Consider the following 24,149-nt stretch of genomic DNA (forward strand, 5'->3'; position numbering starts at 1 on the left):
CTCTCTGGGCAGATCACCGCTGCGCCAGTCACCCCTCGGGCGGATCGCCACCATGCTGATTGAACCCCTAGATGGATCGCCCTGCCCCCTGGCATGTGCATCGCTCCGGGTGTCCGAGCGACTAGTTCTGCTGTTGACTGCAACACAACTGGCATTGCAACAGCAGCATGGAGCTTATAGGCCCCACAGCCACCAATCTTTTAAAAGATAGCAAACAGATGGTTGTAAAACTCTGTCCTCCTCTTTTGAAGAGTTCTCCAGAGCAGGCAAGTTCGGAAAAGGAACGTCCATAATATTTTCTGTGCTTGGGGACTTCTGAAATCAGAGCCATACATGGCTGTTTTAATGGGAAGGAAACAACATTATTGAACAGCGCTTAATCTCTTTCATATGCATCCACACACAGATACCAGAGGAGATCTGTGTTTTTCTTATGTTTTGGCAATACTAGTATAACTAGTCCTGCCAATAATTTAGGACTGTGGTTGAAACATTCTCCTTTCCCTCTGGAGGAAATGTGCAAGAGCTCATTCATGTTCTCTGTTGACATACATCCAGAGCTTGGAAGTTCACAATTCAAATCTTACTCCAAATTAGGGACTCACTGGGGCCACGTTCACACCTAACATTCAAAGTACTGTGACACCACTGTAAACCAACCAGATGCCTATCAGCAGCCAACCAGATGCCTATCAGAAGCCTGCAAGCAGGACCTGAGTGCAGCAGCAACTCACTCCTCTTGCAGTTTCCAGCACCTGCTATTCGAAAGCATACAGCCTCTGCCAGTGGAGGTAGAAGAGAGGCATCAGGCAGGGCCGGCCCACCCAAGAGGCAAGGTGAAGCGACCACCTCAGGTAGCAGAATCCAGAAGTGCAGCAAATCCCAATGTAGATCTTCACCACTCACCCTTTGTTCCCTGGCGGCAAGGAAGGATGCCATTTTGTGGTTCATTTACCTCAGGCGCCGAAATGTCTTGGGCCGGCCCAGTGGCGTAGTGTGGGTTGTCAGCACCCGGGGCAAGGCAAGTAATTTGCGCCCCCTAACCCCCAGATGTTGCGCCCGGTGTGGCCGGCCCCCTCTGCACCCCCCACGCTACGCCACTGGGCCGGCCCTGCTATTAGGGTTGGTAGCCATTAAGATTTGGGCTTTATTGGCTGAAACAAAAGATAGACCTTGTCTATAGTTGTGTACACAGCTCCAAAAATCCCTTCTGAGGGAAGTTTGTCTCGGCTCCCCCTATAAATTTTGGTGGATGACAAAATACCCCCCTCAAAGGCTTTTGGCTTCTAACATCTGGATTTAATAGTTGGCTGAAGATGAGCTGCTTATTTGTAGGCATCACTCTGTCTCCTGCAGATGCTTTTTGAATGTTGTTTTATGCTGTGCTGACTTCAGTAATTAGCAATATTAACTGTTTCAAGTGATGATTTTAGTTGCCCCTTTTACTATTTATAGGAAAAGTGAGGGGTAAATCTTTTAGATAAACAAACTCTACTTGTGGTTCTCTGGATTTGAGGTACATTGGTTCTACGCTAAGGCAAAAAATAAAATAAAATTCACTTGTGGGGTCTCCTGATACTTTCACATGTACTGTATATGCCTGTATTATTACCATTACTATTATTTATTCTACCTTCCTGAGCAGTGCTCCTGCTCCTGCTGCTTTTTCTCCTAAATCACTTTATCTTTTCCTCAGCCTTTTTTATTTCTGACCTGCCCTGTAGGGCTGCTTGTTCTGAGGGAGGTCTGCCGTGTTTTAAATCTCCACCCGCACCCCTTGCACAAATATTCCTGTTTTTTCCTCTACCAGAAGCTGTGGAAGAGGCTACAGTAACGTTTTATCGGGGATTTTTGTGTGCAAGCGTGTCCGTTTAGGGAAGAAAACACGACGAACGCGCTGCACCCCCAATCCAGGGTGGGCGGGAAATCGGCGTGTATTATGTAAACAGCAGCGAATGTTTCGGTTGCTATTCCCCTCCACCCCCGCCATAAATTTATTTCACCAGCACCAGTAAATACTAATACAAATACTAATGCTATTAATAACAGAAGAGAGTGATGCGCGTGGTGGGCTGCGCCCGCCTGGCCGCTTTCTCTCTCTATTTCCAAAGCTTCCCTCAGCCCTGAGAGAAGACGAAGGCCCGCTGAGGGACGAGGGTGATGTAATAACCACCCGGCCTCAGCAAACAAGTCCGCCTCGCCTCCCTCCTCAGCCAGCCCCAACATCCGGGCTCTCGCCGCGCGCTGCGCCACAGCCGGCGATACGAAAGGGAAAAAACGACCAACGACCGTCGAAAGCTGCTACTCAAGGAGACGCGGGCTTGGGGTTCGACGGACGGAGGGGAGAGGCGGGGCAAAAGGCTAGAAATCGCGCGCCCATTGGCCGCTCAGGGAGCGCAAGCTCGAGCCGGCGTGCGTGCTTGCGTGTTTAGTAGGGGAGGGGGGTAGAGACAACTGCGCGTGCACGCACGCACGGCACGTACGCAGGCCAGGCATAGGAGGCCGGCGGGAGAGTTCCTTTCCCTCTCTCTCCCTCTCGCGGGCGTGCCTCCCCTGCCTTGTTATACAGCCGACTCACCCCGCGCACGCGCGGTGTGGCGAGGCGAGCTCGCGCTTTCGGCGTCTTCTCCGCTCCGCGCTTACGTCGTCCTCCTCCCCTCTCCCTCGCGCGCTGGGTGGTTCTCTTTGCGCGTGCGCGACCCTTTGCTTGCTTGCTCGCTTGCTTCGGTTGCCCGCCCGCCTGAGGGAATTGAAGCGGAGTTGAGGCGGGTGCTGGTGGGGTGCGGACGGGGAAGCGCGTGAGGCGCCGTTGCCGCGAGGGGAAGAGGGGAGACCCGCGGGAGGGGAGGGGTGGGCGACGGGGAGGCCGGGCGAGATGAGCGCTCGGCTCCCCGCTAGGGCCAGCCAGGAGGAGCAGCAGCAGCAGCACAAACAGCGGCCGCGGCTGCCTTCGCCGCAGTCGCCACCGCCGCCATCGTCTCGCCCCGTCTGAATGAACTGAGGCGAGAGAGGCCGCTTTCGCCGGCTCGGCCCGGTCTGGCCCAGGCCTCCTCCCTGCGCCGCTTCGGAGCGCCCACTCAGAGCCCCCTCTCCCGTAGGGTAAGTGGAGGCCCCGAGGGTGGCTGAGGGGAGGCCTCGGGTGCGCCTGGGTGGAGGGAGAGAGAGAAAGGCCCAGTAGCAGGAGGAGGAGGCCGCCACCGCCGCCGCCTGGATCTTGGGCCTGGAAGCCAGTGGGGAGGAAGGGCGAGGAGGCGCCCGGCCTGCGTGTCGTCGAAGATGAGGCGTCTCTCTGTGTTGTAATCCTCCTCAAAAGATCCGGCGGACCCGGACCCGCCCCCCCCCCCGCCGCCAGCAGCTGGCATTTTAAAACACGAGCTGCTGGGGGTGGGGCAGAGACGGTGGCAAACTGGCTCTGGGAATTGGATGTTTCCGTGCACGGATCTGCCCCTAGGAGCTTACAGTCGGAAATCCTGCACGGGGGCTTGGGAGTGGGGGGAAGGGCGGCAGCAGAGGGGGAAAGGAACCAGGGTAGCTGAGAAAGACTTAAATGCCTTCAGTTCCTGGTGTTGGCGAGTTAATTCCACCCCCACTTTTCCTTACTGGTATATGTATGTATGTGGGTGGGTGTGAAATGGGAGGCCTTAAAAGTAAGACAGTTCCTAGTGCAAAGAGACTCTTGCTCTCTGAGTCGTTGTTTCGAGCCCCAGGTTGGGCTGAAGATTCCTGCATTGCAGGGGGTTGGACTAGGTGGCCCTCGGAGGCCCTTCCAACTCTGATTCTGTTATTCCTAAGCAAAAATCATGCTCTTTTCTTCAGTTTATTTTAAACACCCTAATATGCTGAGCCTTTAGTATATACAGGGCACTAAATCTGACAGGCAAGTCTTTACGTGTTTCCTTGTGGGAGGGAAGAAGACTCTTTGATTTTGGCAGAACTTATTTATTTAGCACCGCAATCTGAAACGGAGAGAAAGGTTTTAGGTGTGTGTGTGTGTGTGTGTGTGTGTAGAAGGCGGCCAAATGTTTGGGATTTGATTCCTCTGTGTTCATTGTTCATGCCAACCCAATCCGGTGATGACGTAGCTGGATGTCTGTATCTTCCCCTGGAGGGATGGTGGTGGGCGAAAAAGCTTGCTGTCTGCCAGGATTTATTAATAATGGTTATAAGCACACATTCTCCTCCTCCTGCAAAGCATTCTGCTATCATTCACAGAGAACCATTAATAAATGAGTCTATTTATAAAGTGCCCCACCCTGCTGCATCATCCACTTTGCTAGGTATATACTTTCAGATGTGCAATATTTATGAAGTAGTCTGCCTCGGTGATTGCCTTCCTACACACACAGCTATTGCTGTCTCTTTTAGAAGAAAAAAAAAGGTGTGGGAAAGGGAAATGAACCCAAACAAAAAAGGGTTATGTAAATGTGCCGCTTCTTGTGATACTTTGAATAGTGGAAGTGGGTGTGAGATGCTGTTTTCAGAGGGCTGTACTATTGCCCATTGAAATGCAAAAGGTAATTTATTTTTTTAAAGTCTGCAATTTTTTTTTTTAACAGAACAGTGATGCTATAGTTATTTATGGCGCATGTTATGATTTTGGCTCTGTCTATTTCATGCTAAAAATATTCCAGATTCTGCACTAAGCAACTATGAATTCTGTAGCCTCTGTGTGTGCGCGCGCATTATGCAACACAAGCAGGTTTGCATATATTTGTTGTGTTCTGCTTTTAGTAGTTGGGGAGGGGCATAAAGTTATATATGGCACAGAAGCCCAACTCCTGATCAGTGTAAATTTTGCTTAGCCTTCTCACCCCAGATTTCATGAGACATTTCTTAGCTATAAAGGGGGGGGGGGAGCCACAAAAGCTGTGACTTGGTTGTTAAGTTTTGGATCCATTATGCAGTCTTGCGTTTAAGTAATTTGATAATAATACACATTTCTGGTGCTTGTAGTTTAAAATACAGATTGTTTTATAATTCTATAAAAGGGGATAATTTTTAAAACACAGATTTTGGGTTTAGGATTCAGATTTTGTTGTAGAAAACAGCAAGTTGCTTAGTTACTTCAGTGTGATGATTGTCTATCTTATGATGTACTAGTTAGAGTATGTGATTTCCTCACAAACAAGAATTGAATCTCTTCAGCTTATTGAGGAATCACTGCAAACATGTGTTTTGTTAAAGCAGGTATCTATATTGGAACATGGAGAGAACAGTTTCTTATTACCAGTGCTTTTTCTCTAAAAAAATGCTTAGGGGTACTCATTTTTCTACTCATATTGAAATACTACCCCTCAATGAGGCCAAACTTAGATTCACAAAATGTTTAGGGGTATGCATACCCCTGCGTCCCCCCAGAAAAAAGCACTGCTTATTACCATGACCTAGTAGACACACATTTTCCTCACATGCGTTTTGAGTTCTCAGGTTGAAAAAGAAGTTGAAAAGACTCTCTTCAATTACTACTGTTATAATGATGTTTAAAAATGTGACCTAGCATATTTTCCCTTAGTCTGCAGACAGTGCTGCAGTGCTTGTGCTGTTGAAGGCGTTGTCAGTCCCTAAGAGTGAAGGTAAGATTTCACTCCTCAGAAGAGCCCTAATGGAAGTAGTTGAGCTGTCAGATTTCCTTTCCCTTTATAAAGCTGTGTAAATAGTAGAAATGAGTACTGTGCTTAGAAGCACAGTTTGGCAGAATATAGGGAATATGTGAGGATATAGCGTAGCCAGGTAATCTTCCTCTGGGGCTCTGCTTTCTTTCAAGAGCCAGATGGGTGGAATATTTATACATGCAGATGACAGCTAGAGACTAATACTAAACATGGCAAAATAGTTTAAGAACTCTCATCATACCACTTTCCACCCACTGCAGCTGGGCTTATTGCCGGAACCCCTGTGAGAGCCTTTGAAAGCTCATATGCTTTTCACTCCCTGTTATAAAGCAACTGTATGGCAATCAAATCCTACTGACTTCTCTTCCATATACTATATTAAGGATTAAGTGATAATTGTCTTGGGCTAAATTGTTGTGTTTGTGGAACAAGGTCCAGTCCTGCAGCAGAACTATCTCCCCTCTCCTCCCCTTATGCCTTCTAAGCCTGCTCTGGAGGGTTGGCAGAACCCCCAGAACAGCTTTAGGAGGTGCACAGGGGGAGGATAGAGAAGAAAGTCCCGTTGCACAAGTGTACTTGTTCCCTAGACACATACTCCATTTAGCACTGCATAGAATTCCACCCCACATTTTACTACAAAGAGTCCTCACATTCTCTAGTGCGCTTAAGGAACTACCTGCGTTAGAAAAATCTTTCCATTTTGTGGTTGAGGAACTAAGATAGTGACTATATTGAAAGCCACATCGTGGCACTGCTGTGGGGACTCCTCTTTTTCAGGTCTAGTGCAGTGTTTCTCAAATTTGGGTCTCAAGCTGTTGATGGATCACAACTCCCATCATCCCCAGCTAGCAGGACCAGTGGTCAGGGATGATAGGAGTTGTTCAACAACAGCTGGAGACCCAAGTTGGAGAAACGCTGCTCTAATGGCGCTCATTTTTATTCATTCTTTGGGCTTTGTCCTCATTCATCTTCTCCACTAGCCTTCAGATTAGTTCAAAGTTTAACAGTGAGTCTACCCATCTGTGTGTACATGTGTCATGGTAAAAAGTCCTAGAGGGGTCACTATGTTAGTCGGTTGCAGCACCTCCCCTTTTTTTACACCTTAAAACAAATTAATTATAATGTAATATTTTGTGGTCTAGAATCCATTTCCTGAGAATTGTTATCTTTTCTTAGCTGGTATATATCCAAATGGCCCATAGATCCGGTTAACTACTTGTCTAGAATGAATTACTTGTTCTAGGAGAGTGGCTAATTTCACATCTACTCTCAACAGTCCTGTGAGGTAGGTCATTGTTCATTCTGGTGTAACGCAATATATATGTGATAGCAGGTTCAACAAATGATTAGAGGAAAGTGAGGGAAGTGGTTCAAATGTTCCTTAATGTGGAAACCACTAACCTGTAAGCCAGGCATCCCCAACATTTGGCCCTCCAGATGTTTTGGACTACAATTCCCATCATCCCTGACCACTAGTCCTGTTAGCTAGGGATCATGGGAGTTGTAGGGCAAAACATCTGGAGGGCTGCAGGTTGGGGATGCCTGCTGCAAGCAGTTCTGTATCAAGATTGGGAATCGTGCTGCATTGGAGGGAAGGAGTTTGACCAGTAGAGCGAGGAAGTATAGAACTGGGATCCTAATCTGGTCCAAGTCCACTTTCTACTTTTTGTGGGGATTAGTGACTGAGCTCAGAATTTTAGATTTACTTCAGTACCTTCATCAGTCTAGTAATCAGTAATCTTAGTAGACTATTTGTCAGGTTTGAGATTATATTTCTATAAAATTCTAATAGATTTATATTAGAAAACCAAAGTTGGTTAAATGCTATGAAACTACATTATAAATCTTTAGAAAGGCCTCATTTTGTGGGTAGGGCAGATGAGTCATATGTAGAAGACCCTCCACCTGGTCCCTGGCTTCTCCTATTAAAATGCTTAGGTGGCAGGTCTGGCAAAGACCTTATTCCTCAGACTTCAAAGAACTGCCACCTGTAGATAGTACTGTACTAGATGCACCAGTTATTAGACTCTCTATAAGCTTCCTCTGTTCATTTGATATATCCCAAATAATTAATTTTTGAAAAACAATTTTAAACATGCAAACTGTAAAATGTTACTCTGGAAGCTGTTGCAGAATGCAGTGAAGAGCAAGCTGCGTAGAGTGTTTTGCTCTTACTTTGGCTCAGCTTCATTGGTTGCCTAAATCTGGACAGAGTTCAAAGCGTTGGTTGCTTTAAGAAGCCCTTACATAGTCACGGTCTTATCTAGCTTTGGCATCATCATCACTTTTGTCGCAGCTTCTTGCTTTAGTGTGATGGCCTGACATCTTTTTTTTTTTTAATTGGTTTTAATTCATTTTATAACACCATACAGACAAAAGGACATACACAACACATTCACATACATTGGTAACATAACACATAACATTTACTGACTTCCCTTCATCTCGGTTTCGGAATGTATTATATAATTTTTTCTATCTGCAGTTTCTTTTCCTAAAGAGAATTTTTTTCATCACAAGTGTTATATCACGCCTACTGTGATATTTAAGTTTTTTTAACCTCTGTTTCCATGTACGCCATGAATTTATTCCAATCTTTATTAAACTTTATATCTTTTTGATTTCTTATTTTCTGTGTCATTTTTGCCAATTCTAAATAGTCAAATAGTTTAGATTGCCATTCATTTATAGTTGGGATTCTTGTTGTCTTCCAATTCTGCGCTATTAGAGTTCTGGCAGCCACTGTCGCATACTGAAAGAGTGCTTGGTCTTCCTTTTTTATTTCCCCTCCAACCATCCCCAGCAGAAAGGCTTCAGGTTTTTTTATAAAGGTGATGGCCTGACATCTTTATCTCTGGGCAGTGTCTTTGACCATTCTCTGGTGTTTTAATGGTTGGTTTAAAGTCTTTGACCTTCGGAAGGCTATTTAGTGCTAACTAGTGATTGGATGTCTATTTCTGCTGCTGTTTTAGTTATTAATATTTTCTTTTGTAATTTTTTGTGTGTTTTGGATCTTTTGTGAGCTGCCTCATATTGAGTCCAAACAATGTACTTTAAATAATAAATAAGATCTTATATCTGGCCAATGAGATATGTTAGGCCAATGAGATATGAGATATGTTAGGCTGAGAGATAATTTAAGGTCACCCAGGAAATTTCTTATCTGAGTAGGGATATGAACCTAAAACACTCGTAACCAAAGTCCAGTTCTCTGGTGTATACCACAGTGGCTCACATTATGGATGCTGTTGTGGATCCTTTTTTAAAACTTTTTTAATTGCTGTTGATGGTGTTTTAAATTATTTTACTGATGTAATCACACTAATTATTTTTATATGTTCACTGCTTTGGACACAGCTTTGGCAGCAAAGAATGCAGTACAGAAATGTTTCCTGCTTTACAGTGCAAACCTATACATATGAACTAAGGTGAACTTCACTGGGACAGGTAAAAATAGGGTGGCAGCTTTCATAAGAAAAGGCAGTTGTGGGTACTTTTTGGGGTGGTGTTGCATGCATTGCATTGTTCAGGTTTTTTTGGGGGGGAAACACCACTTAAATTGAGCTTTCTTGATGTAAAAACTTGCAATAATGGTGTGCTGCTGTAGCTACCACAGTGTGCTGTGTGGGAGGTAAGTAGGGTTGTATGTCTGTTTTGTGCTTTGTTATGCCATTCTGAGTGGGTACTGACACCTATAACAACTTAGGTTTCTTTTGATGTAGCTGGCTCCATGATGGCTAGAAAGCAATATTTCAAATAGTATTTTATTTATCATTTTCTCTTTTACAACAAACAACAGATTACATAAGAGCATTTCGTTACTTCCGTTCCCCTTTTTCCATGGTTCATTTTAGTTTTCTTTATCTAACTGCATATTCAAAAAGCTCAATCCCCCTTTAAATTCCCCCTATAATTTCATTTTAATTCATTTTCCTGCTTCTATTATTCAATCCGCTCATTCCATCAGTTTTATCTGCCACTCCTATTTAGTCGGTACTACTGCTTAGAAAGCAACATGTTAATGATGATCATTGTTTCTCACCCAGTTGCATGACCTGATGTCCTGGGTATGTTCATTATCCCAATGAATTAAAGCATTTGTTTCTTGATGCCAGTACAGTGATCCTAATTGTTTAGCAAAATAGTCATAAGGTCAGACCTCTCATATTTCTGTTTCTGGAATACTAAAATTAAGCAAGACAGTATAACACTGATAACTTAAGTAGCACATTTGTGAAAAGCAGGTGGATCCCACAGCCTTTGTTCTTTTCGGTAATTGGTGCTTGCTTTTGAATTTTAGTAAGCTTTTGTCTGTATTTCAAGTCTACATAGAGTATCTGGGGCTGTTTCTCCTTTAGGTGACATGGTATCTAGGAGCTGTGTCTGAGTGATATGGCAGTGTGGCTTATCATGTGGGTCTTGGAATTCAGTGCTGTGGTGAAGACTCAATGATTAGCCCTATCATTAGTATATGGTTGCATTATCCCATCCATTTGGGATCACTTCATGGGAAAGTAGCTAACCACATTGCTACGTCTAAAGGGCACCTGAGCATCCCAAGGTAATCAGTAGCTGTAGCTTTAACCCAGACATGAGAGAAGACTTGCCAGCTTGAGCCCTGCTTCACCCAAAAAGGATTTCCCTGACCCCTTAAAGCAGTCAATCAGAAATATCACTCGAACTTTGACTGCAAACTAGGGACACATCCTCCATCTTTGGTCTTTGCCTTTAATGCTGATCGTTTTTCCTCCCCACATCTCCCATTTATTCCTCCTGATTCCTTGAGCCTATACTTTGCTTTGCATCTGAATTTTTACAAAGGCTAGTATTCAAAACATACTTTGGAAATGAAATGTGGTGTCAAATATGAACAGATAAAAGATTCCTTGGAACAGAGAACGCTAGTTTAATAAACATTGAACAAAAGTACCTCCTTGTGGTTATAAGATCAGTTTGAAATTGAAATGTTGTCTAAATAAAAAGGTAGTATAAATTAAAATGAATTTGAGTATCTGTCAGCACCTACAATTTAGTTAAATATCAAATATCAACACTGGAGGTTTTAAAGCAGAGATTGGATGGCCATCTGTCATGGATGCTTTAGTTGAGGTTCTTGCTTTGCATTGGGTTGGATTGGATAAGGGTCCCTTCCATCTCTACAATTCTACGAGTCTATGAAACTTTCCTCAGTTGGATAAGATTGAGCCAAGCTAGGTATAGTAATATATTACTTCTTTATCTCCTTTATGTTTGCTTTGCAAAACTCAGCAAATGTGTTTTCATGCTTTTACATAAGCAGCTTTGGCTTTCATCCAAGTATTGCTGCACATATTTTAACTGTTACACATGTGAGAAGTTGCACTGACTTAAGTACACAAAAGACTGGTATTATATGCCTTTCTGGGTCAATAACTACAAAACACAGTGATTCACATTTATATCAGAATGTTATATTTGTTTCAAGGTAATTCCCCCCCCCCCGCCAAAAACAACAAACTACTAGACTAGAAAACTGAACTCTACGACAGAAGACACGATTTGTTTATATCATGACCAGTAATGTGATGTCAGCATTTTGTTTAAAAATGTCTTAACATAGATTAATATCTTATTGGATGAACTAGCTGCTCTAAACTCCAATGTAGGGATGGGAAACCTATAGCCCTCCAGATGTTGCTAGGCAGTAACTCCCACCATCTTCTGATGATTGACCAAGTTGGCTGGGACTAAATGGAGTTGCGAGTCTAAGTACATCTGGAAGGTTTCTTACTCCTGCTCTAGTGAAAGCAGTGTTAGAAACTGAAGTATGAAAGCTAGGAGCTAAATGGCACCTTAAACCTAGGTTATGGGCCCAACTACAGAATGTCTAGGCATTTTTTTAAATAACAAGAATGCAAAGCTGAAAATGAATGAACTGCAGCTAATTATTATGTTCATTTTTCACATGGTCTTGTCCTTCCCCTGCTCACCCCCCTAATATTCTTAAGAGGGTCTCTTCTCCAGTATTCAAAGAGTAGCTAGAAGTAGGGAGGCAGAAAAAGGTCCTTCTTTTCTTCTACTCTGCAGTTTAAATCTGAAATCTTAGGCGCAGTACTGTGCCCAGAGCTCAGAAACTGCTCATGCTAATGAAATTCCCTGTCGCAAAACATGTCTAGAACAGGCACCCCCAAACTCGGCCCTCCAGATGTTTTGGGACTACAACTCCCATCATCCCTAGCTAACAGGACCAGTGGTCAGGGATGATGGGAGTTATAGTCCCAAAACGTCTGGAGGGCCAAGTTTGCCTATGCCTGGCCTAGAGCAATGGGAGTTTTGAACACTGAGTTTGGCAGCATATTCTACAGCAGATAATCTATTAACCATGAAAATGTTGATAGAAAAATGTGACGACTATACCTATATATGTTTGGATTCATTGACTAGGACAAAGGCTTTGATACTATTGAAACCTGGGCATTACAGTGGCCATTACAAAATTACAGAATTGATATCAGTTGCAACCAGATACTACAAGAAATAGCAGACAAGGCAGCAGCAACTTATCATCTCCATATAAATACCAATCCAGTACATTTGAAAAGAGGCATAAGACAAGGAGATAACTTATCACCTGAGCTAATTTACTCTTGCCTTGAAAGATGTGTTTTAAAAGCTTTATTGGCCAGAAAGGGGAATTAATGTTAACAGAGGATCTACGATATGTTGATGATACAGTCATAATAGCTAAAATAAATCCAGGAAGAACTAAACCAGAGGTTCCCAAACTTATTTGGCCTACCACCCCCTTTTCAGGAAAAAAACAACAACTTAGCGCCCCCTTGGGTTCAGTCCGATCTGCCCCAGGGGCGGGACCGGTGTCCACTAAATTAACGGAACTAAATTAAGAATTAAAATGGTAGGACTGAAGATGAATTAAGCTAAGACAGTGTATCTGAAGAAGTGTGCATGCACACGAAAGCTCATACTAAGAACTAACTTAGTTGGTCTTTAAGGCGCTACTGGAAGGAATTTTTTTATTTTAAGCTAAGACAAGTTAGAGAAATAGAGCAGGTTGAAGATTATGCTTAGTACAAAAAGCAATCATAAAAGTCTGAAGTTAAAAGGCACATCTGCAGGACATGTGCTGAAAGATTTCTCAGGCTGATGAAACATAGGAGTGCTACTGTGCAGACCATACAATTTTTAAAAAATCTAGGTGATGGCCACTCTTGCAGTGGGTGGACGATCTAAAATTGACAGCAGGCCTTATGATGCAGATAGCAAACAACACAATGTTGAAGAGAACTTGAAGAAGTGTATATCCAAACTTGAAGAAGTGTATATCCAGAAGAGAAGGCCTTCTTCACTTGTTTATCCCTGGTATCTGTATCTGTACACATTTAAATTCTATTCCTTTGCTAGGCACCTTGGTGGGAGTAGGTATGTTACTTCATAATTCAAGTCCCTTCTATTTGTAAGCAAAGGGGGAAAGGGGCTGCAGTTAGGAAAGCATGCAGGACTCTGTAAGTGGTATGAGAACATGATAATGTCAGGGCAGGAAGCACTATTCTTCCATTCTAAGAGGCAGGAAACCACCAGAACTTTGGGAAGAATACGTTAAGTTCCCCCTATCCTAAGGTGAATGGCTTGGATTTACCATGCTTGAGGTAGGAAGAAAACATTGGAGCCCTTGCTTTTTAAAAATCTATAGAGCATCAGGACATGTTTCCCAACACAGACTGTCAGTCAGTCAATCAATCAATTAATTTCTACCATCCCCACTCCTGGAGGCTAGGGAGGCTACTTACCTACTCACTAAATTTCTGTGCCACCCTTCATCTGCGGATCACAGAGTGGTTTACAATTTAAAAGTTCATTTTTGCCTAGCGCCTAAATATACATAATGAAAATGTCAAGCAAGCCTCCCTGGGGAGAGGCTTCCACAAGCAGGGAGCCACCGCAAAAAAGACCGGCTCTCATGTTGCCACCCTCATCACCTCGTGAAGGAGGGCCTCAGATGATGATCACAGTGTCCAGGTTGGTTCAAATTGGAAGAGGCAGTCTTTGAGGTATTGTGGTCCTCAGCCATTTAAGGCTTTATAGGTCAAAACCTGGCGTGCTCTGGTCCATGGGGTCACAAAGAGTCGGACACGACTAAACGACTAAAACAACAACAAAGGTGAAAACCAGCAATCTGAATTGGGCCCAGAAACTAATTGTCACTAATTGGCAGCCAATGCAGTTGGGCCAGAATTGATGTTATATGTTCGACTTGACTTGCCCTGGTGAGCAGCTTGGCAACTGAATTTTGCACCACCTAGTTTCCAACCCGTGATTAGAGGCAGCCCCACGTATAACACATTGCAGTAATCTAACCTAGAGGTTACCAGAGCATAGACGATAGAAGTTAGGCTTTCCTGTCCAGATAGGGGTGCCGCTGGGCCACCAGTTGAAGCTGATGGAAGGCACTCCATGCCACCAAGGCCACCTAAGTCTCAAGCGATAGTAACGGATCCAGAAGTATCCCCGAGATGCATATCTGCTCCTTGAGAGGCTACAAACATGACTACCACATACCCAGAATATATAAGTTTGCTTCAGATAGTCAACTGACATTTGAGTTTTCAGAACTTACTAGCTAGTTCACAATCTAATTTTTGCCACTTTATTGCCACTTATCTAGATGTTTATTATATATTTACACTTTTGCACTTGAACAAAGTTGTTAAGACATCCTGTTGATCTTGTACTGTGATGACATTGACAATCTATTCCTACGCTTTCCTGTCTTAGTATGCTTTTAGAGGGCTATATTTATGCTTTTGATGTTGGGTGCCTCCAGAAAGCATGCATGCAGTCATTGCTATACCCTTTATAACAGTTTGTCATCACTTCACTTTATAGCATGGTGTGCAACACTGAAAATATTTGGGTCTCTGTCATATACATTTCAATACCGTTGGTGGTACTTGTTGGGTACTTTATCCATCATGAGAGTGCTAATAAATTAGCAAAACATAGTTACTTTTCTGTATTCAAGAGGCCTGCTCTCTGGAATAATTTCTGGAGATTTGTGTATGAGTCGAAATGCTGAGCGCTGACATCATTAGCACTACATTAAAAGAGCATGTGAACTGTTGTCATAAACAAACAGATGTTAACTTTGGAAACGTTATGTGGTTTGTCATGGGGGAAACATGGTTTCTGAAAACACACTCTGCTACTTTGAAAGCTTTTCCCACTGCTGTATATCCAGAAAGTATTTCTCATTCATGTCATTCATGTACCCACTTGTTTGGCATTTACCCAGAAATAAGCAGTAAATTGTTTTGGAAGAGTACATATGCACTTTCTTGTGAAGAACTTGGTGTACATTTCTTAGCTGAAAGGCAACTGCTGGGAAAGTCAGTATTATTCTGATATGCGGAACAGGAGTTCTTTGATCTGAGAACATAGACCCAAAGCACTTAGTCCACCTTGCTACCACAACAGTAGAATGAGATGCATTTTCATGATAGTACTGATGATAATTAGAGGTGATGCACTTTAATATATCATTTCTATTTGGTCAAGTTGAGCAGGAACTATAGGTGACTTGTGGATAGTATGATGCGTTTGACTTACCCTAGCCCTGCAAATCACCTTGGCAAAAAAGTTACTAGTCTGCACATAAAAGATTAGCCCACCCTACACAGGTCAAACATTCCTTGCATATAATTAAAGTTCTTGTTTAAGACTAATTTCGTGAAAGCAGTTTTAACTTTACGGCCTACTTCTATAAAATACTAAAGTAGTGAATATCATTATATACAAATACAAACAATCCATATAAACACTCTGAAATCACCACATAATTTTGTTGCAACATGTATCAAGATAAGTTTATAAACTCTTTTGAGTCTTAAAAATATTGAATAACTCCATTGTTCATATCATCCCTTCTGAACCTTGTTTCTCTTTTCCGTTTCTTTGCTATCTTCCCCACAATAAATATTTTTAATGTAAGCCTCCTAAGGCAAGCAGTCTGTCTGCAAGCCCCCATATACTCTGGTACTATTCCACATATACTCGAAATATTAAGAGTAATATGGTGGTTGCCTGTGGGCAGGCAGTAGGCGACAGTCATAGTTTAGCCGTGGGTGGTTCAACTCGTGGCCCAAGGTCCACATGCAGCCCTCAAGGCCTTTTTGGTGGCCCTCAGCAACATTTGACCCTCAGCCCCTGTGCTGTTATCCCAAAGCCTTGTGGGTAAGTGAGGTTCTGGGCTTTGAGAAGGAGGCATGGAAGCTTTGACAGGGTCCTAGAGTCCTCCTACCTCTCCAAAGGCTAGTTAGCACTTTTCCAGCTTTTGTAAGGAGGTTGGAGGGCTCTTAAGAACCTGCCAGAGCCTTGCACATCATTCCCAAAGAACGGCATTTCAGTTACCGTAGCTATACTTCGGAAGGCAGCGTGAGGGCTTGGGGGGGGAACGTCAGATTTTGGCGTCCCCCCAGAAAAACAAGTTGTGTGCAGCCTCCAGGTTCCATGCCGAAGAGCTTTTGCAACCACTTGGTATGAAAAGTTGGGCCGCCCCGGTTTAGCTGGTGATAATATATAATGTTCAGACTAACTTGCATGCAGAATCACTGACCCCAATATGTAACAAAACATGATAGTAAGGGATCACTACTATACAATCTATTAGATACACAAAGTTCAAAAACCTATGAAAAAATATTGTTGAAGTTAAAAGCAATATTCTGTGGAGACAGTATGTATAGTGCCTGACAGTGGTTACGCTCCTTGAGATCCCTACTGCTCTTTTTTCATCCTCAACCAGCAACAGAAAAGTAGCAAATACTGAGCACAGTGGGCCAATTTGGATTGGGACTCTGGCATGGGGATGTAGTGGGTCTTTAACTCTATGCACCTTGATGTGGCTTTGATCAGGATTGGTATTTGCAATTTGCTTTGTCAAGAAATGATCCATTGGAGTGAATGTTGGGACCATGTTGGATTACATTGTGCCATAGCAAGGGGCAAAAGATAGAAGTCCCTCTTACACTCCCCCAGAAAACGTTTCTATCTGGATCAACCCCCTGCTTGTTGGGGGTGGGGGGTGGGGATCCATTGGAACAAATAGGAGCCTATTTCTCAGTGCAAATTGTAGTGAGGGGCCTGTGTGTGAATTGAATAGATGGTATGTGTGAAAGAGAATGAATGAATGGGTGTGCTTGCATGTGAGCATGACTTGATGGAATGGGGTGTGTGGCTGCGGAGTGGCACTCCCTTTCATCACTGGTATGTGGCCCCTGACACATTTTATGCCTGAATGGATGCAGCCATCCCAGGAGGAAAGATTCCCATCCTTGTGTTAATTGGAACAGGCCCTCTGCTCACACAAAAGAATACTCCTCAATGTTCCACTTCATTTGCTGCTTCTTGGTTTGTAGGAAATCATAGTTTTCTGTTAAATCTGAACAGCAAGGTGTGGTTTGTTTGCCCTGCAGACCAGGTCAGATTCTTGTTTACACACTTCGTTTGCATGGCAAGTGTAAACCATATTTTGCTAATTCAAATATTTTTGGCCCCAAGACTGGAGAATAGTCACCCTGAGGAGTGCAGCAACTAACTCATCTCCTGTAAACTAGAAATATTTATTGAAGTGTTAGAGAAAATCCTACAAATAAATAAATCTCTAGATGACATCATTCTTTTCTGGAACACCATACCAGATCAGATGGAAGCCCCTCTTTCATAAAATATATGCGTTGGACTTGGTTGTAGTTGTGACTCCTGGAAACAAGTGAATTGTGCCATTGTGTTGACCATTTATGTGTTTGCTTCATGTTTCCACTTGAACCTCATGATCATGCGTAAGGATACATGTAAGTACAGCGTGTAACCCATAGGAGAAACTAGGACATGTAATTGATTTGGGGCAGGGGAGCAGAGCATATTCACCCAAGGACTGCAGGATGCCTGTTGCAAAATGAGGAGTGTGTGGGCTTGTGTATGCACAGACCTGACTTTCTCCCTGAGTCTTGCAGGTCTGTGAAGCACAAGGCCTTCGTTCTTGAATAATGCCATGATGATATAAAAGGAGACTGCCATGTATGCATTCCTGACTTCATGTACAGTGGTACCTCGGGTTACAGACGCTTCAGGGTACAGACGCTTCAGGTTACAGACTACGCTAACCCAGAAATAGTACCTCGGGTTAAGAACTTTGCTTCAGGATGAGAACAGAAATCGTGCAGCAGCGGCAGCAGGAGGCCCCCATTAGCTAAAGTGGTCTTCAGGTTAAGAACAGTTTGAGGTTAAGAACGGACCTCCGGAACAAATTAAGTACTTAACCCGAGGTACCACTGTATTATTTGACCTGCATCCCAGCCCTTATATTTGGAGGAATTGCATTCATATGATAACCACTTTAGCCTTTTGGGAAGGAAGTGAACGGCAATGCAATGACAGTTTCAACATATTTGTTTAGCTAAAAGACAGATAAATATATTAGCTAATAAGGGATTGAGGCATATTTTTATAAGATTTCCCTTTGTGCTTTGTGGTTTTATGAATGTTTATATGGTTTCTTTCAGTATTCATTGCTCTTCTCATATTTTGGTAATGCTTAAAACTTTTCTAAGGTAGGTGATAATTCAACTGAGACTGTTCACAGCTCATGTTCCTGGCTATTATGATATACAATATCTAGTTATGGAGCCATGTTTCAATCTTGGGTATGAGAAAGAGTTGATATGAGGGAATACTGAGGGAATGATTTGCTTGGAAGTTGCAGTCTTGTCTCTGGACAGTGAAGTGCTAGGCTTGGTGGCTTGTGCATCTCCAAAATTCTGCAATTTCTGATGCTCTATCAGCCTTGTCTAGGCTTGGTTCTTAGAGATTAAAAATATGTTTTCTGACTCCTTAAAAAGGAGAGGGGTATAAAAGAAAGGGGTCTTGATAAGAACCTATCAAAAATCTTTTACCCAGCCAGATGGGTGGGGTATAATAATAATAATAATAATAATAATAATAATAATAATAATAATAAATAATTCTTCAACAGTCTGTGAGCAATTACATACTTTTTTGCTCCACAATTCAGAATAGATAAATTCAGGTCTTAAGAGTCATATGTATTTTGCTGTTATTATATATATTCATTATTCAGAATAGTTACATCCTGCTTTATAGCCCTGAGAAGCTCTTCAAAGCTGCTTACAAAAGATTCTTCAAATAGAATCACTCTGCTATCTAATGCAGGAGTAATAATAAAAAAGACACATGAAACAGCATATTCAGGCAGCATTTCCTGCTCTTGTACTTGTTCTTTCCCCTGTCTAAGCCTGTTGTCCCCAGAGATTTCTGCTTCATCTCTCTCTCTTCTATTTCCTGTTCTTCCATCTTTATGACCATAGTGCCCCTTAATGACCCTCACTGTGCTACAGCCAGTGTTTCCTGTTGCAATGAAGGCTTTACATACACAGCTGGTTAGCCACTGTGAGAATAGAATGCTGGACTAGACAGGCCTTTGCTCGGCTCCAGCAGGGCTCTTCTATGTTCTCATCCCCGAACCCAGGTCTGTGGCCAATTATTCTTCTGGTTCTTACCTCTGTCCAGGAAGCAGGGTTACTTCCTAATTGTGTAGACAACTGGCCTGAAATCTATATAGAACGGTTAAATCCAAAGATCATTCATATTCCACTGTGTGGGAGATCATGCCATGCCAGGCATGCACAACATATGATCTTAAGGCTGAATGCAGTGTACTGTATATTGTGGTTTTGCAGATGTTTGGCAGCCTGGTTGATTGAATATTTGATGCATTGCATTCAGGTTTTTTTTTTTTTCTGAGGGGAGAGCTACAGATTTTGCCATCTTGTACGAAACTCTTACTTTTCTAAAAGGTGTGAACTTTACTCAGAATATTTTAGAGGCTTCAAAGCAATCCAGTACAGTTATTAGTTGAAATTGTATGCACGTCCCCATTTACAGATGACTGAAACATAGTTGGATACTTTAATTTCACTATATCACTTTAGGGTGTTGTATATAATGTGGAATTTGTATGATTGCTTAAAGACTTCTTTATGTGTTAAGAATAAGATACATTCTTTTTTAAATAGATGTAAGATTTCTTTGGAAAACTTCTTCAATAACTATTCGTCTTCAGTAATTATGGCATGAATACAGATTTTGTTTCTAAAATGGGTTCAGGTAGAATAAACAATGAGAATCTACGAAGGAAAACATCACTTAAAGATGTATAATATACTGGAAGAGTGTGCCATTACCATTTACCTGTTGTGATTAATACAAGCTGTGCTCTTTCAAACAAAACCCACAAAAACCTAAAAATTAATGTTGCTAAGCAGATGCAAGTATGATTTACAGTCTTCTGTCACAACTATGTCCATAGTCCAGTTCAGTCAATTTTGTCCTCTTATTTTCCCATCGGAGCACATCAGTTGTTGATGTAGCAGTACAAATTAGGCAGGAATAACCAGCTGCACAAATAGAAGATGAGGGATACCTGGCTTACATGTGAAAAGGGTCTAGGGGTTCTTAGTAAACCACAAGTTCAACATGAGTCAACAGTGTGAAGCAACAGCAATAAAAGCTAATGCTATTCTAGGTTGCATCAACAGAAAGTATAGTGTCCAGATCAAGGGAGGTGTGTGTGTGTGTGTGTGTGTGTGTGTGTGTGTGTGTGTGTGTGTGTATATATACACACACCCACACCCACAAACACCCACTCTTTGCTTTCCAGTTGGGGATGTTCCATTCCAGGTAGCTTCCATGACGGCTACTGGCCAAGTGCATGACAAGATGGATCTAGTTAAATCTGGGTTTGGTGTGTTGGTATACAAATGGGTGACTGAAAATATTACGGTACAGTGCAACCAAGAATCCACTGAGCTTTGTTTATTTCTTAAGAGTCTGAGCTGTGGTTTGATTTATTTACACTTACTGCAGATGTTTTGATAAAAGCCACATTAATAAAGTGCAAGCCATTCTCTTGCATAGTAACAATTTAAATATTTATAATAATACACAAGCTATTCCCAAGAGTGAAGTTCACAAAGCCATAAGCTGAACAGTTCAGCTCCCCGTTAAGTAAACATATTCTGTCTGTTTTGTACAGTAAGCACTGCAGTTCAGGTTCGTGTTTTCTTTAAGCAACATGTTCAGCATATGATTAAACTTCTAACTGTCTTAAAAATAGCTTAACAGCAGATCTTTTTGTCTCTGCAGATCTTAAAGGACAAGACATCATGGGAGCATTTTTAGATAAGCCAAAGATGGAGAAGCACAATGCCCAAGGGCAGGGCAATGGACTACGTTATGGGCTAAGTAGCATGCAAGGTTGGCGAGTTGAGATGGAGGATGCGCATACAGCTGTAATTGGCTTACCAAATGGACTTGACGGGTGGTCTTTTTTTGCTGTGTATGATGGACACGCTGGATCCCAAGTTGCCAAATACTGCTGCGAGCATTTATTAGATCACATCACAAGCAATCATGATTTTAAAGGCCGTGGAGCTTCCCCATCCGTGGAGAGTGTAAAGACAGGAATCAGAACAGGTTTTCTGCAAATTGATGAACAAATGAGGCTACTTTCTGAGAAGAAGCATGGTGCGGACAGAAGCGGGTCAACAGCTGTGGGAGTCCTCATTTCTCCTCAGCACACTTATTTTATCAACTGTGGAGATTCTAGAGGATTACTTTGTAGAAACAGAAAGGTTTATTTCTTTACGCAAGATCACAAACCAAATAATCCACTGGAGAAGGAACGTATACAGAATGCAGGTGGTTCAGTCATGATTCAGCGTGTGAATGGCTCCCTCGCTGTGTCTAGAGCACTTGGAGACTTTGATTACAAATGTGTCCATGGGAAAGGCCCTACAGAGCAGCTTGTCTCACCTGAGCCTGAAGTTTATGAAATTGAGAGATCAGAAGATGATGATCAGTTCATCATACTGGCCTGTGATGGCATCTGGGATGTTATGGGAAATGAAGAGCTGTGTGAATTTGTCAGATCAAGGCTTGAAGTCACTGATGACCTTGAAAGAGTTTGCAATGAGATAGTCGACACCTGCTTGTATAAGGTAGCCAGAAGTTTTATGTAGGATATATTGAAATGTGTATTATTAGTTGTAGTGTTGGCAAACGATGGATATGGCTGATGTTGAAAGTGGTACCTTGTCAATCACAATTTTAGCTGGCTTTTGACTCCCTGGGACCAATATTGAACACACATGCTTAAATCTAACTTGCTTTGCTACTAGGTTGCTGGATTTTGTATGTAGGGAAAAGACTGTAGTTCATTGGCAGTTAACATTTTGCAATCCAGAGGTCCAAGGCTCAATCCTCAGCATCTCCAGGTAGGGCTGGAAAAGACTCCTGTCTGAAAACCTGGAAAGCTGCTGCCAGTCAGTGTGAACAGTACTAGGCTAGATGGACCAATCATCTGATTATATAAGGCAGCTTTCTACATTCTTTGGAGAAAAACATGTGCATTGGTAAATTATTTTAAGCTAATGATCTCACATAGCCAAATTGGACATCAGCTCTAACTTTACTTACTAATATTTCTCCACCACCACACTTTTCTTAAAATTAGTATCATGGAGGTTTGGTGGGAGCAGGTCAAAAGATACATGCAACAGCTGTTGTATCTAGTTTAGGCCAAATAGGCCTTTTATTGAAAAACTGTTTCCTCTTCTATTTTGTAGGTTAGCTAAACTACTCATTCCTCATTTGTTTCATTAACCTTCACTTTCATAAAAAGTATGCAAGAAGTTGGAGACTATGCCTTTAATATTATCACTCCTTGTGCTTTGTTGTGTTAATAGTATTGCAGTTGCAATCTGTATTTTGCCAAAAGGGGAGCCATAATAACTCATGTAAGCTTTGAACAAAGTGACTTCGTTGAACAAGAGTTATAGAAGCAAATGGATACTTGCTTACATTCAGTGTTGGAGTAAGAAATTGGTGAAAGTTATGATCGTTAGCATTTTCTTGTATTAATGTAAAGAACGTTGTCAGACTTGTGTGAATATTATGCTGGAAAATAGAACTTCATCAAACTCTTTTCTTTTTCTCCACCCCTCCCACTCCAGGGAAGCCGAGACAACATGAGTGTGATATTGATCTGTTTCCCAAATGCACCAAAGGTATTACCAGAGGCAGTGAAGAGAGAAGCAGAGCTGGACAAGTTCCTGGAAAGCAGAGTAGAAGGTGGCTCATTTAAAAAAAAATAAGTAATTTTATTTCTAAACAAATGCCCAACAGCTAAGTCCTAAGCATCTATAAGCGTTTTCTTAAATTCTTAAGTGCCATTCAGCATTACACCTCACAAAAAGGTTCTTTTCTTGCCTTTTTGGATATGTGTAGTATGTCCTGTCAAAATAGGTGTCCTTGACAATTCTTCTTACACTGGAGAAAGATTTGAGTATAACATTTATTTTGCCAGCAATAATTCTAGACTGTAAGCAATTTTTGATCCTGGTTGCTGAGAAGACAGTTAACCATCATAATACGATCAAATTTAAATTAATAGTTTATTAATATCTGTTATGCTTGTGTAATAGTAAATTTGAAACCAGTACTGTCATAGATAATTTAATCTGGTATTTTGCGTTTCATATAATTTTGTGCCATATGGTTCAAAAGTGGTTCTGGTTTAAAGCATGAATTTGAAAGGTGTTTCACACTGTATTATAGTGCCTTTGAACATGTGCAGTGCAATCCTGTGCATGTTTCCTTAGATGTTCCAGTATGTTCAACAGGACTTAGTAAGTATGTATTGAAACTATAAGTTGTAATATATGTTTATTTCCAAAATAAAGAAACCATTTTATTGTGAATGTTGAGTTAAGTAAAAATTAGATTTTAAAAAACTGAATTTGCTGAGTGCCTGTGGCAAAAAAGTGACCAATAAATTTGATCATGGTGGTGGTAATAATAATAATAATAATAATAATAATAATAATAATAATAATAATAATAATATAGTGTAATGGACCGAAACATAAGGTGATTACACCTTAAAGGCTCTGAAGTCGTAAGTCCCATGCACTAACATGAAATATTTTTACGCCTGCCATATTAATGAGTTTTAAAAAATCTCTTGCACTTTATTTTTTTATTCTGTAGACGCTTAACTGTCCTGAACATAATTGTTGTTTATTTAATATATTGTCATCTTGAGTTGATTCAATGGCTTGTTTACTGAGAGTTGGTGTCATGTAGTACCTAAGAGACTGAGCTACATATTAGGAAGTCTCTGATTCAATCTCATTTTGGCCATGAACTTACTGCTCTTAACCCCCTTTCCCTTACATTTTAACTAGAGGGATCATAATATTGAACAATATTTTGGGGTGGTTGTAAGAAATACAGCAAGATTATGAATGTTAAGCACTTTGAACTCTTGAAAGTTTTATTCAAATCCTCAGTAGTGGTAGTGATGTAATTTTATTATGCTCCTATTATAGCACATTCTCTTTACACTGGGAGAATTGCAGTTAGTGGCCACTGATCCTCATGTTTTGGAGTCACTTTCCATGAATG

General features: G+C 41.8%; 1 protein-coding gene across 2 annotated transcripts in view; it reads left to right on the forward strand.

The window, feature by feature from the left end:
* The first annotated feature begins 2,522 nt into the window (after positions 1-2,522).
* Positions 2,523-24,149, forward strand: part of PPM1A (protein phosphatase, Mg2+/Mn2+ dependent 1A) — a 36,843-nt gene continuing 15,216 nt past the window's right edge. The window contains exons 1-3 of one of the 2 annotated variants that reach the window (XM_081193670.1): positions 2,523-3,099; positions 20,829-21,682; positions 22,697-22,814. In XM_081193670.1, the coding sequence (XP_081049796.1) occupies positions 20,849-21,682; positions 22,697-22,814 (952 nt within the window). In that variant the 5' untranslated portion in view covers positions 2,523-3,099; positions 20,829-20,848. The remainder of the gene's footprint in view (positions 3,100-20,828; positions 21,683-22,696; positions 22,815-24,149) is intronic. The other variant, XM_081193671.1, reaches the window with a different exon arrangement.

Source organism: Podarcis bocagei (genome assembly GCF_964188305.1).
Source record: "Podarcis bocagei genome assembly, chromosome: 1".
NCBI classification, from domain to species: Eukaryota; Metazoa; Chordata; class Lepidosauria; order Squamata; family Lacertidae; genus Podarcis; species Podarcis bocagei.